The 14,871-nt window shown below is 41.7% G+C and overlaps 1 protein-coding gene and 1 pseudogene across 1 annotated transcript in view; both read left to right on the top strand.

Annotated features, from left to right (window-relative positions):
- LOC126235131 (guanylate cyclase 32E) overlaps positions 1–13,953 on the top strand; it is a 954,039-nt gene extending 940,086 nt beyond the window's left edge. The window contains exons 24-25 of the mRNA XM_049943867.1: positions 432–732; positions 13,642–13,953. Of these exons, the coding sequence (XP_049799824.1) occupies positions 432–719 (288 nt within the window). The 3' untranslated portion in view covers positions 720–732; positions 13,642–13,953. The remainder of the gene's footprint in view (positions 1–431; positions 733–13,641) is intronic.
- On the top strand, positions 4,223–4,340 carry LOC126203287 (5S ribosomal RNA; annotated as a pseudogene).
- Positions 13,954–14,871: the final 918 nt, after the last annotated feature.

Here is a 14,871-nt window from a genome sequence, read left to right as displayed (position 1 = left end):
TCTCTTACTATCCCATGACAGTGATTCTATCCAGTGAGTCGTACGCCTTTTGGAAGTCTACAAAGGTAGCTTGCCCATCGCCTGGCTCGTTTCTTGCTGTATTGGAGGATGGTCTTGTGGTTTTGCATTTGTTCAGCGGAGGATCTCCATCCTCTGAACTCTGCTTAATAATCTGCCAACTCATTGCCAGCTATCTCGTCACGTGTCGTTCGAGGATATTGGCAAAAAAAAAAAAAAAAAAAAAAAAAAAGTGACTAAGGAGTTACTGTGATGTCGTTTGCTTCCTTTTTGTGAATTGGGTGGATAACTGCTGAGCTCTGGTCGTCTAGAAGTTTTTCGCTAGGCTGTACGTCGAGGATTACTGTCTGTATGTGCCAGTGTTTATTTTCTCCGGGTAGTTTCGGAATTTTTGATACCGTGTCCGTTTCTAGGTGATCGCGGACCAGAGCCCGTGCAAGAGCAGCAAGGACAGCAGCTCGTCGTGCCCGTGTATCGAGAACTGCTGCGGCGGCGAAGGCGGAGGAGACGGAGTCGGCGGCGGCGGTGGGGGCGGCTTCCCGCCGGACCGCAACCACAGCGAGCCGGCGCTGCTGCTGCACTACGGCGCGGGGGCGGAAGCGGAGGCGGAGGCGCAGCGGCCGCTGCTCACAGGCGCCGCCGACGGTCTGAGCGACAGCCAGAGCGACGCTGACACAGACGACGGGGAGACGCCCGTCTAGCACACCCCTAACGGTACGTAATTTGTTGTCCACCATTAATTTGACGCTTTCGTGGCTACCTATTGACATACTGGCTGTCAGCTTTCGTCTCGGTGCCCTTGGCTGACTTCTGTTTAACAGTGATTCTTATGTTACGCCAGCACGACTGATTGGCACTGTCTGACGTCCACCTTTCATTGCCCAGTTCGTTACCAGCAATGGAGGGTGAAACCTTGACATTGCCGGCCACTTGTGCTGGTGAAAGATCAAAAAAATCGCCAAAGCAAAGAGCCAGAGGCAAAAGCCAACAGGTAATCCGTCAGCATTGACCTTGCTCGAACTCGTAACGAGTACTCACTGTCACCTCAGAAACAGCGAAGTTCGAGCCGTGTAATATCTTACTGAGCTAACAAAGTGTCCTACACTCTCTCCAGCAAGTATATACTGCGTGGAAAATTGAAGATGCATTTCTGTGTTACACACTTTCAGACTACGATAACTGTGACAGAACAGCGCCTCTGGATACTCCCAAATATTTATGACCCTCACCTATGGCTACAAATGACACCTCGCAGGAACTCCTAGGAGGACTAAAGCAATTCGTTCTAAACGACAGCCGCGCGGTCTGATGCGCTGCAGTATTGGACTGTGCGGCTGGTCCCGGCGGAGGTTCGAGTCCTCCCTCGGGCATGGGTGTGTGTGTTTGTCCTTAGGATAATTTAGGTGAAGTAGTGTGTAAGCTTAGGGACTGATGACCTTGTAAAGTCCCCTTAGAAAAATTAATGAATTACTGTGCTGATAAACCTCTTACATTATTTGATTTTCAAACAGCTCAGTAGAACTGAACGTACTCAGACATTTCGCTCTTTACCCATTCTGATCAACACTAAACTGACACACAATATTTTTAGCGCAACGCAATCAGACTTTCACTAATCCCTACAAAAGAATGGCCCTGACTAACAATAACCTATACCTTTCACGAATCACTTACCTCACAAAAATCTTCGTTACTCGAACTACTGCAATACAGCGAGCGCCACTACTGCCAGCTAAATAAAAGATTCAAACTACTGAAGGCTCTAACTACTGATAGGCATAGTTAGCAAATGAAAGATTTTGATAGAGAACAAACAATGTATTTACCTTAATAGTGTTCAAAAGTGATAATATATATATATCAGTCCATGATATCAAATATTACAAATTTCCTCTTTCTGATGGACACACGTCCAGATCGTCCGCTCTCAAAATTCCGCCATCTGTCTCCCCACATCCACCACAACTGGCGGCTCACCTCCAACTGTGCAATGCTACACGCTGTTAACAGCCAACAGCCCGACACTACAATAGCGAATATTGCAACAATGCCACCCAGCCACAGACTGCACACAGCACAGCCAGTGAATTTCATACAGTGCGCTACGTGGCGTTACCAATATAAAAACCTAAACAGCCTACTTACAACCTTAGCAGTTAAGTCCCATAAGACTTCACACACATTTGAACATTTGAACATCTAAACGACATCGTGAAACAAAACGAAATTTCACTCTGCAGCATAGTGTGCTCCGATTTGAAACTTCCTGGCAGTTAAAACCGTCTGCCGGACTGGGACCCGAACCTTGGCTCTGCTGTTCGCGGCCAGCTGCTCATCGATTGAGCTATCCAGTTACCCAGCTTCATGCGAGCGTCGTCAGACGTGCTTGGATGCATTAGACGCTAGAGCACTTGCTCGCAAATGGCATAGATCCCAAGCTCAAGCACGGGAACACTCTAACACGCCGTGGCGAAGTCATTTCTCCGCTTTATCCATTCCTCCAGGAGTTCTGGTACCGGAAGGTAGGAAATGAGGTACTGGCGGATGTATAGCCGTGAGGGCGAGTGGTGAGTCGTGGCTGGATAAGTGATTCGGTACACGACTTGCCTGCGAAATGCAATGGTCGAGGTTCGAGTCCCGCTCACGTCTGTTATCACCGTGCTTGCAGTTCATACACTAAGCTACGAAAAAGATTTTACGAATTCTCTGACCACTGAAGAGTAGCTGAAAGTTAATCGTCTTCATGATGAATGCATATCCATTAGAATAATATAGCAAATTTTAGACGACTTAATTAAAATATGAGCGTGTGCTGGAGCGTACTTTTAATATGCAAACAAACCAAAGAATGGATGGTCGCTATTTGTCCCAGTTGGAGGCTCGTGGACTACTCTACTGTTATCAAAGTCAAGCGCAGTTTCAGCGCTCCAGTAGTAGCTTTAATGAGAAACAAAGCTTTCTGTTCTTATGACAAACAGATTAGAAGAGTATCACAAGTTGATAGGATGAAACTACGGACTAGCTGAGCGAATCGGAAGGAGGACAATCATTCGTTACTAAAATTACCTTGAAAACCTATGAAATACAAGTATAGTTACTAGGAAGCGCAACTGTCCGCAGCTCGTGGTCGTGCGGTAGCGTTGTCGCTTCCCACGCCCGGGTTCCCGGGTTCGATTCCCGGCGGGGTCAGGGATTTTCCCTGCCTCGTGATGACTGGGTGTTGTGTGATGTCCTTAGGTTAGTTAGGTTTAAGTAGTTCTAAGTTCTAGGGGACTGATGACCATAGATGTTAAGTCGCATAGTGCTCAGAGCCATTTTAGGAAGCGCAACTTCAGTACTACCTTCGTGGTGTGTCCTCGGAGTCTTAAACAGAACACCATGCCAGCCTGGCAGTCAGTGATTTCAATTCCTGATGATGATGATGGAGGAGACAAAAAAAATGTTCAAATGTGTGTGAAATCTTGTGGGACTTAACTGCTAAGGTCATAGTCCCTAAGCTTCCACACTACTTGACCTAAATTATCCTACGGACAAACACACACACCCATGCCCGAGGGAGGACTGGAACCTCCGCCGGGACCAGCCGCACAGTCCATGACTGCAGCGCCTGAGACCGCTCGGATGGAGGAGACAGTTGTCGAGAGCTCGAGTGGTTCGAAATGATACGGCTTGTAAACTGAGAAGATTAATTATAACTCTGTGGTGCCATTACTTTTCGTAGAGCGAAGCAGGCCGTAATGCGACAGAAATTGAATTATCTTTTCCATTCTTTTGTGTATCACTCTTGTCAGCGACTAGTATGTATGTACCTACATCAGTATACACAATTATGCTCTGCAAGACACCATACAGTGTGTTGACGAGGTACTTCGTAATACTGCTAGCCAATGCGTTTCCTGAACCCATCGAAAATGGAGCGAGGAAAAAACATCTGTGTATGCTTCCGTAGGAGCTCCCATTTCTCTTAATGACTTTTCATAGGTGAGACGTATGTTAGTGGCAGTAACGTTGTTCTGCAGTATGTCGCAATTGTGATTCGCGAGTAGAATGTCTTCTTCCCTCCAGGGATTTCCACTTCACAGAACATTTCTGTTGATACATTCTATCGGTAATGAATCTAGCAGGAAGCCTCTGAAATGCTTTCGTGTCTTCTTTCAGTTTGACCTAGTCTAACGTTATTTACAATATGGAGGGTGTCTCTGTTGCCAACGGCATTGCCCCAGTGGTAACACCGGTTCCCGTCAGATCACCGAAGTTAACCGCTGCCGGGCTGGGCTAGCACTTGGATGGGTGACCATCCGGTCTGCCGAGCGTTGTTGGCAAGCGGGGTGCATTCAGCCCTTATGAGGGAAACTGAGGAGCTACTTGATTGAGATGTAGCGGCTCTGGTCTCGAAAACTGACATACGGCCAGGAGAGCAGTGTGCTGACGACATGCCCCTCCATGTCCGCATCCAGTGACGCCTTTGAACTGAGGATGACACGGCGGCCAGTCGGTACCCTCATGGCCCTGCAGGAGGAGTTTAGTTTAGGGTATTTCTCTTAAAAGTCGTCAGGCGCATTTCCTCTGGTGTTTCGGCGAATATTTGCTATTTCGTTTTTGCAATGTGCAACTGGATTCAGCCCCAACAAATAGTGCTAACGACGTCTTCCATGAGAGGCCCAGCATCGATGGAAAGCGTCGGTTTCAAATGGTTCAAATGGCTCTGAGCACTATGGGACTCAACTGCTGAGGTCATTAGTCCCCTAGAACTTAGAACTAGTTAAACCTAACTAACCTAAGGAAATCACAAACATCCATGCCCGAGGCAGGATTCGAACCTGCGACTGTAGCGGTCTTGCGGTTCCAGGCTGCAGCGCCTTTAACCGCACGGCCACTTCGGCCGGCGAAAGCGTCGGTTTGTTTTCCGTTATACAAAATGGTTTTTACAGCGGAAGTTTGCGTGTCCATTCCATAGAACGGTCTAAAATTAGTCTAGTGTGATATTCGTTGTATCGCTGTGTATTAGTAGGTGCAGCAATAGACGAAGAACAACCAGTACTCCAGCATCGACTGGGTAGCGCTACTGCTTGGCGCTAGCACTCAGCATAGGCCAGAGCGGTGCTATCACTACGAGAGTAATGGTTTTCTTTGCGTTTTACTGCTCCCGTTAACACCTGTCGATAACATGAAGATCGGACTAGACTAATTAGAGACCACTCTATGGAATTATCACGTAAAAATCCGTTTAAAAAATCGTTTTGTTTGTAATGGGAAACAAACCAACACTTCCTCTCTACATTACACGTCGGATTATAGACATAATGACCAGTATTTGATTAGACTGACTGAATCAATACATAGCAAACACGAAATCACAAATATTTGTCAAAACACCAGAAAAATGCGCCTCACGGATCTTAGGAAAGGTATATATACAGGGTGGTCAGAAACAGTGTGAAAAGCTTGTGAGGATTTTCCAGAGCAGATTGTGCTGGGAGATATACGTTGAGAAAAAAATTCAACAAAATTGATACATTGCCTAGTTTTGGAGTTATTTAGCATTGAGGTTAGCCAATCAGGTTGTTTGGCTCGCAAATTCATGTACTTGCGCGCGCTAAAATGCGATAATGCACAGGTATTTGTGGGTTCTTGAGTTACAAACTTGTTCAGTTGCTCTTTACCAATTAAAATGTGTCCTTTTCGTGAGCGTTAAACTTAAGCTAGGAGAGCAAAAGCTACGTTAGTTCGGTTTTCGGTTTGAGAAAACCAAACGTAGAAAAACTTTTGTATGTCCATCCTTTTGGCAGGAGGTCTCAGGGACGACGGCCGCGTACTATCGTGACAAAATAAAACACCTACAGCCGTCCTTATGATTTTATTTTATTTTTGTTGCTACCAGTTTGAGTTGATGGTTGGAGTGCTGACACATTATCTGCGAATCCAGTAATGCTGGCAACTGGTGTGTTAAGTATGGGGCTCTTATCAACCTGTACCGCATCTAAAACAGCGTGAAGATGACGCACTGAAGCTTTGAAACCGGTAGCAACAAAAAAAAATCATAAGGACGGCTGTAGGTGTTTTATTTTTTCATGAAACGTAGAAAATGTTTGACAACACTCTCTGGCGGGCTGCTTGAATTCGCCCGCGCGACGACCTCATTGCCTAATTTCAGTGCTAAGTAACTCGGGAACGGCGCAATATTTCCATTTTCTTTTTTTATTAACAGTTATTTCTCAGCACAATCTCCCCTGCAAAACCCTTACAGGTCTTACAGACTTTTTCTGATTATTCAGAACCAGTCCCTCGCGGGCAGCATTGCGATTGCAAGGAACACTTAAGAGTCCGTTGCTTCTGATCGTTTTCAGCTCTGTGGTCAGGGCTGGGCTTTAAGAAGAAAATGTACTCGTAGATCCTTAGTCGCCTTGTAGACGACTGTTCATATTGGAGGCGTTGACTAGGTTACTTGAGTAAGCGTGATCTTCCGCTCTGATCGCCAGATGGGTTGTACTAACAATGAGCAGTTGTTGGTTACTCGTATGTCTCTCAAAGCTGTAAATAAAATGTTCCAGTGCAAATGAGACAATCAGAAACTGTTGGCCACACATTCAGTACTTGGTAAAATCATTATTTTTTTAAATAATAACGTATTAGTAAACACTAGTGCAAAGGAACTTGAGGCAGCATGCCCTGGGATCACAGTTGCTGTCGTAATTGTGTATAAAGGACTATTTTTGATGACTGCAGATAGGATGTTGTTCGGGCAACAAGTTGATGCACAACTGTACAGCCCCAGATGAACGACGTAAATCTCTGTGGTTTTTTAGTCCACTTTTTAGCTTTCTTATCTTTGAACGTAATAAATTTTTCTTTTGTGCTATTTTAGCTGCACTGAAAATGGACTTCTAATGCCGACAAATCAGTAGGCAAACTAGACGTGTTATTTAGTTGCTACGTGGCGAAATTTTTTTACAGATGTATGTGAAAGCTCTCGAATAAAATATAATATCGTATCCAGTAATGTTTCAAACGCTGCTGGTCGGTAGAGTGCCAGTGAACTTCATGATAGGAAACTCCTGCAGCCATTGAAAACAACGATCTAAATCTCATGTCAAGTGCAGTGTTATCATCAGTCCACCTGCATGTTGTGTGTACAACGCGAGTGATAAGCCTCTGAAATTCGATACTCACTGGATGAGCAACTTGTTTTTCCGTGTCGAAGCCGTTTCTGCTGTAATTTTCTGGTGCAGTAAATCTGTCAGCAGTTGCGATACAGCAAGTGTAAAGCACTTTGTAAATTACAATGCTATCGACGACGATGAAGTCCAGTAGAAGACATCTAAGAAATCTCAGAGCCAGTTCATGTCATTTTGCTACTTCAGAGAAAACTGCGGGGAGTGGCCACCATGTTGTGTTCAACTCGAATTTTGCTTACCTGCCCCAAAACTTTATCGTCAAAATTACCGTACAGGATCCTAAACTGAGTATTTTGAGATACAGAACTATTGGACAGAAATGAATAAATAGTTTTCCCTTTTTTTTCTTTTTGACGTAAACGACTTACAACTTATTGCAGAAACATAAGCCCATCCAGAAATTGTTCAGAGTGATGACCTTTATGCCGTACTCACACGGGACGTGAAAACATCATTGGACGACGAGCTGGTTGAGTATTGTAATGTCGCAACGTGTAATTTGACGTTCCAGAGCATTCCGAAGCGTGAAACTCTGAGTAAGACACGCCAGATTTATGCATTGTGGGGAAGCAAATGGTGAATGATACGCAAGATTCCTTTCTACCTTAGAAGCAAGACTTAGGAGACGACAAACTGGATTACATCATTCACAGCTGAAGCCCGCAGTTGGTTTTTGTGTTATAACTATTTCAAAACTATTTCAAAAAGCCAGCACACGGAAGATTTTTCGAAAATACGTCGTCATTGGTACGATTTGTTATGATAGAATTACCGGAAACGTCCTATTGGTATTTAAAGAATTTTCGTGTTTATTTAAAATTAGCCAAAAACGAGTCGTTCATGGTACGATTTGTTGTAATTAAAAGGCAGTCACTGAAATATCGGGGATTAAAGGATTCAAGATAACGCAACATCAAATATTTACGTGACATCAGTTCGCTGTGTGTTGTGCATAAGGTCGCAAGGATCTGAGGTATAGCTGGTTTGCATACTGCTGTCTGTAAACACTGATTCAGTTTCACGTTTTCTGAAAGATTCTAGAGTTACTAATTAATTTATAGAAGTATGTTCTGTATGTACATGGCTGTATTTATTAGATTTTTTGAACATACCAAGAAACATGAACTAATGGACAGCAAGAGTGTTTCCTACGTCACTGCCTGATACATATACACATATACACACACTTTCATGAAGAACAAAAGATTTAGCAGTAAGGTTGCAGCAAGCATTATTTTTTTTGTTTGCTTTATTTACAAAAGAAATTGCGCTACTTGCAGTAGAATATTTTGCACTTTGTTGTTTAAATTATCGGAATCCACATGATCTAAAAATTATTATACTGGACACAACCAGTGATCTAATGAGAATGACCTTAGGGTTTTAATAAAAAGTCAGAGTGATGTACAATTTTGTCTGGTGTCGAAGACTATTGTAAATTTGTATCGCAGTATTTGTAATGGAAGTGTTAAAGACTGAGGTCCTTACTGAATGGGCGAGGAACTTGTCTTTTTGCTCTGTACGATATTAACGGACATTGAAGTTTCTATGAACGTTTTCGTCGATTTGTTTATGTGTACTCGCGTCCCTTTTCACAATGAAATTTGTGTTATTCGCGATCCAGATATTTCTGACAGCTGCCGTTGGAGTGCGCTGCGGTCGCAAAACAGCTTCTTCCCAAGCATGCACCAAGCGCGATGGCAACCACATCTGCGGTGCTGCACAACCAGAAACAGTCCCGTTGAGGACGGCTTTTGGTCTCAGTGCATACATTACAACGTAATCAATTCAGATAACTGAACAGTGGGTTCAAAAATATTTCGTCCCAATGTCTGCACACGGTTCTTTTTATCTGAAGTATTTAACTACTGCTTTCCCAGCACTATCCACAATGTATTGTTGGAAGTATGCACTGCACGAGCTAGTTAACGGGTGCTAATTGATGAAGCTTTTACCACACGAAAATAATACTGTTGGTAAACAATTTTCTGCCGATTCTCTGCGGCTTGAACGATCCAAACTTTCTAGGTTTTAGGGTTCTGTGCCTCAGTCTGTAAAAACAGAACCCTTACAGGACCGCTTTGTTCTCCGTTTTCCGTCTATCTGTTAAATAACATTTTTCTCACGATCGGTTAGACACGTCAAGTTCAGATTAATGTCACCTATTAATGTCCATGGTTCTTTCGGGGTATGAAAATTATAACTTTCTCAGTCAGTGTAATCAAATTATTCGGCCATTTATGTCACACATTTTGATAATCGCACACTCACTCAGTAAATCAATAGGGTACTTCTCGTTGACCTAGAAACATGAAATTTCGCACGACACACAGTTTCAAGCTACAAATAACGGGAAAAAATCAGAAATTTGTTAATTTGTAATTATATTATACGAAAGGAACATTTTGCTACCATTTTTTATTCATCTGTATGACTGTTCGTTTGTCACGAATCCTTCTCTGGAACAGGTTGGCGTATGAAGTTCAGAGCTATTTTACTTACTAAAGTCTATGATCACTTAGCGCTGTAAAATATTTATGCTTCTAAGACACTTCAGTCATGATACTTGGCCATTTATGTCACATATTTTGACACCAGCTGAACCAACTCATCAAACCCCACAGGGTAATTCCCCTTGACCTGGAATCATGGAACTAGGAAGAAGCTATGTTCCACACTGCAGGTAAAGAAAAATAATCCGAAAATTGTTAATTCGTAATTGTTGTTGTGTTGTTGTGGTCTTCAGTCCTGAGACTGGTTTGATGCAGCTCTCCATGCTACTCTATCCTGTGCAAGCTTCTTCATCTCCCAGTAACTACTGCAACATACATCCTTCCGAATCTGCTTAGTGTATTCATCTCTTGGTCTCCCTCTACGATTTTTACCCTCCACGGTGCCCTCCAATGCTAAATTTGTGATCCATTGATGCCTCAAAAGATGCCCTACCAACCGATCCCTTCTTCTAGTCAAGTTGTGCCACAAACTTCTCTTCTCCCCAATCCTATTCAATACCTCCTCATTAGTTACGTGATCTACCCACCTTATCTTCAACATTCTTCTGTAGCACCACATTTCGAAAGCTTCTATTATCTTCTTGTACAAACTAGTTATCGTCCATGTTTCACTTCCATACATGGCTACACTCCATACAAATACTTTCAGAAACGACTTCCTGACACTTAAATCTATACTCGATGTTAACAAATTTCTCTTCTTCAGAAACGATTTCCTTGCCATTGCAAGTCAACATTTTATATCCTCTCTACTTCGACCATCATCAGTTATTTTACTCCCTAAATAGCAAAACTCCTTTACTACTTTAAGTGTCTCATTTCCTAATATAATTCCCTCAGCATCACCCGATTTAATTTGACTACATTCCATTATCCTAGTTTTGATTTTGTTGATGTTCATCTTATATCCTCCGTTCAAGACACTGTCCATTCCGTTCAACTGCTCTTCCAAGTCCTTTGCTGTCTCTGACAGAATTACAATGTCTTCGGCGAACCTCAAAGTTTTTACTTCTTCTCCATGAATTTTAATACCTACTCCGAATTTTTCTTTTTTTTTCCTTTACTGCTTGCTCAATATACAGATTGAATAACATCGGGGAGAGGCTACAACCCTGTCTCACTCCTTTCCCAAACACTGCTTCCCTTTCATGCCCCTCGACTCTTATAACTGCTATCTGCTTTCTGTACAAATTGTAAATAGCCTTTCGCTCTCTGTATTTTACTCCTGCCACCATCAGAATTTGAAAGAGAGTATTCCAGTTAACATTGTCAAAAGCTTTCTCTAAGTCTACAAATGCTAGAAACGTAGGTTTGCCTTTTCTTAATCTTTCTTCTAAGATAAGTCGTAAGGTTAGTATTGCCTCACGTGTTCCAACATTTCTACGGAATCCAAACTGATCTTCCCCGAGGTCGGCTTCTACCAGTTCTCCCATTTCGTCTTCATCTACATCCTCTTCCATTTCCATAATATTGTCCTCAAGTACATCGCCCTTGTATAAACCCTCTATATACTCCTTCCACCTTTCTGCCTTCCCTTCTTTGCTTAGAACTGGGTTGCCATCTGAGCTCTTGATATTCGTACAAGTGGTTCTCCTCTCTCCAAAGGTCTCTTTAATTTTCCTGTAGGCATTATCTATCTTACCCCTAGTGAGAGAAGCCTCTACATCCTTACATTTGTCCTCTAGCCATCCCTGCTTAGCCATTTTGCACTTCCTGTCGATCTCATTTTTGAGACGTTTGTATTCCTTTTTGCCTGCTTCATTTACTGCATTTTTATATTTTCTCCTTTCATCAATTAAATTCGATATTTCTTCTGTTACCCAAGGATTTCTACTACCCCTCATCTTTTTACCTACTTGGTCCTCTGCTGCCTTCACTACTTCATCCCTCAGAGGTACCCATTCTTCTTCTACTGTATTTCATTCCCCCATTCCTGTCAATTGTTCCCTTATGCTCTCCCTGAAACTCTGTACAACCTCTGGTTCTTTCAGTTTATCCAGGTCCCATCTCCTTAAATTCCCACCTTTTTGCAGTTTCTTCAGTTTCAATCTGCAGTTCATAACCAATAGATTGTGGTCAGAATCCACATCTTCCCCTGGAAATGTCTTACAATTTAAAACCTGGTTCCAAAATCTCTGTCTTACCATTATATAATCTATCCGATACCTTTTAGTATCTCCAGGATTCTTCCAGGTATACAACCTTCTTTTATGATTCTTGAACCAAGTATTAGCTATGATTAAGTTATGCTCTGTGCAAAATTCTACAAGGCGGCTTCCTCTTTCATTTCTTCCCCCCAATCCATATTCACCTACTATGTTTCCTTCTCTCCCTTTTCCTACTGACGAATTCCAGTCACCCATGACTATTAAATTTTCGTCTTCCTTCACTACCTGAATAATTTCTTTTATCTCGTCATACATTTCATCTATTTCTTCATCATCTGCAGAGCTAGTTGGCATATAAACTTGTACTACTGTAGTAGGCATGGGCTTTGTGTCTATCTTGGCCACAATAATGCGTTCACTATGCTGTTTGTAGTAGCTAACACGCACTCCTATTTTTTTATTCATTATTAAACCTACCCCTGCATTACCCCTATTTGATTTTGTATTTATAACCCTGTAATCACCAGACCAAAAGTCTTGTTCCTCCTGCCACCGAACTTCACTAATTCCCACTATATCTAACTTTAACCTATCCATTTCCCTTTTTAAATTTTCTAACCTACCTGCCCGATTAAGGGATCTGACATTCCACGCTCCGATCCGTAGAACGCCAGTTTTCTTTCTCCTGATAACGACGTCCTCTTGAGTAGTCCCCGCCCGGAGATCTGAATGGGGGACTATTTTACCTCCGGAATATTTTACCCAAGAGGACGCCATCATCATTTAATCATACAGTAAAGCTGCATGTCCTCGGGAAAAATTACGGCTGTAGTTGCCCCTTGCTTTCAGCCCTTCGCAGTACCAGCACAGCAAGGCCGTTTTGGTTAATGTTACACGGCCAGATCAATCATCCAGACTGTTGCCCCTGCAACTACTGAAAAGGCTGCTGCCCCTCTTCAGGAACCACTTGTTTGTAATTGTATAGCACGAAAAAATATTTTTTGTTCTTTTTTTATTCGTCTACCTGTTTGTCTGTCCTTTTTGTAGTGAATATGTTGGTGTATCAATTTCAAGTTTATGTCAATAAGGGGTATGATCCCTTGGCGGTGTAAAAAATGTAAGATTCTAAGTATATGCAATCAAAAGATACGGCCAGTTATGCCACATATTCTGATACTAGCAAACTCACTCATCAAAACATATAGGGTACTTTCCGTTGACGTACAGCGATGAAATTTCCAAGAAGCAGGGTTTCACAGCATACGTAAAGAAAATCTGTGGAAATTGTTGAATTTTATTTATACCATATAAAAAATTTCTTTTTGCCGTTAGATCATACGTTGCTTTCACCATTGGTCAAAAGCATAATAGACGAACATTACTGCATGCAAACATAGAATCTAAACTGTAGCATGTTTTGGTAAGTAAATAAAATATATTTTATTAAATCCTCTACATCCACACACACACACACACACACACACACACACACAATATATATATATATATATATATATATATATATATATATATATATATATATATATATATATTATAAGATAATAAATAAAAGATATTTTATTAAATCCTCTATATCCACATATGTAAACTGAAGTCCACTGCTCCCTTCTTTCTGTATGTTCTGGCTATTCCAAGGAACTACTGTAGAGAATCTGATACGGTCTTGGAATTGCCTGGACAGATTTTTTTTGCCAATATCTATATTGAGTATCACATCATGCTACACGATACCTTTAACGTTTCTCTGAAAATACCCGTAAAGAGTAATTTTTCTCGTACAACACAGACATCATTTCTTGTTTCCAGGAGGAACGAACTTCCAGACCGCCGGCGACTTACGTTCCAGACGAGCTGCACCGGGAGAAGCAGAGCTGTCCTTCGTCGAAGGCGGTGGACTGGCACTGAACTGTTTCAAATAAATCTGGACTGCGTATCTCCCGTGGCTGGTCTTGAGAGCAGGTTCGAGGAGGAACACACCAAAGAGGAGTATTTTTGTAACCAAAGAAGAATTTGCGCACAGAGATGGTATGGGATGAGAGTAAATTAATTGTGCTTTTGCACCTTATTTATTTGTATATACATGTAATTCACCATGAATAAATAAATATAATTAATTTATTTGTCTTGTTTTTTTACACATTAAACTATTGAACTCGGTTTCATTATATAGTGAGCAAAACACTCTCGAATTAAAAAAAAGAGCTTATTCAAAAGATCTCATTCAAAACAACAAATTAAATATGAGAATATTTAATTTCTGATGAATTATCTCCGAAAACAGTGGCTAGTATCTTAAGAGCAGCACACACAATTGGGGTAAACGAGGGATAACAGACATGATACCGATTCATAAATACGAAAATTAAAGAAATGTTTGAAACAAACAGACTACATAATTATTAGAAAATTTAAATTTACTTTAGAAATAAATGAAAGAAAGATGAAACTAAGAAAGGGCAATAGAAGAGTACGAAACATTAATGAATGGTTAAATATCAAAACTATGAAAGATGTTGTAGAAGAAGTGTAAAAGTATTTTGCTTTCAAGGAACAAAGATTTAACTGTGTCGCTCATGCAAGGAACACATCAAATACGAAATAGCAGCACGCATCTCCGACAGAATATTGTATTGTACTTCTTAATAACACAAGTACTGCTGCTTCGTATTTATTCGCCAATACCAGACCCCCGACTGTCAAATACATCCTTCCAGGATGAAATATACGTAATGTATTAGTGCAATTTGAGACACATGGATGATAACATACGGAAGTTTGTGTCTGACAGTGCTTCGTGCACAGACAGCCGAAGCTGTTAAGGCGACAGCTCGCATGAAGCGGAAAATCCAGGTTCGAATATCGGTCCGGCACAGACTGCCATTGTTGTCATTCCAATATACAGCCGATGGTGGTTCATATTCGCAGTTGCGAATACATTTCCTGAACTTATAAAAAGCACACAGGGAAATGCGACAAAATAAACATTAAATGGGGGAAAAATCTATTAGTGAAATGAAGCAGTTACCGAACTCCACG

The sequence above is a fragment of the Schistocerca nitens genome, chromosome 1 (genome assembly GCF_023898315.1).
Source record: "Schistocerca nitens isolate TAMUIC-IGC-003100 chromosome 1, iqSchNite1.1, whole genome shotgun sequence".
In the NCBI taxonomy this organism is placed as follows: domain Eukaryota; kingdom Metazoa; phylum Arthropoda; class Insecta; order Orthoptera; family Acrididae; genus Schistocerca; species Schistocerca nitens.
This window is presented reverse-complemented; position numbering and strand designations above follow the sequence as displayed.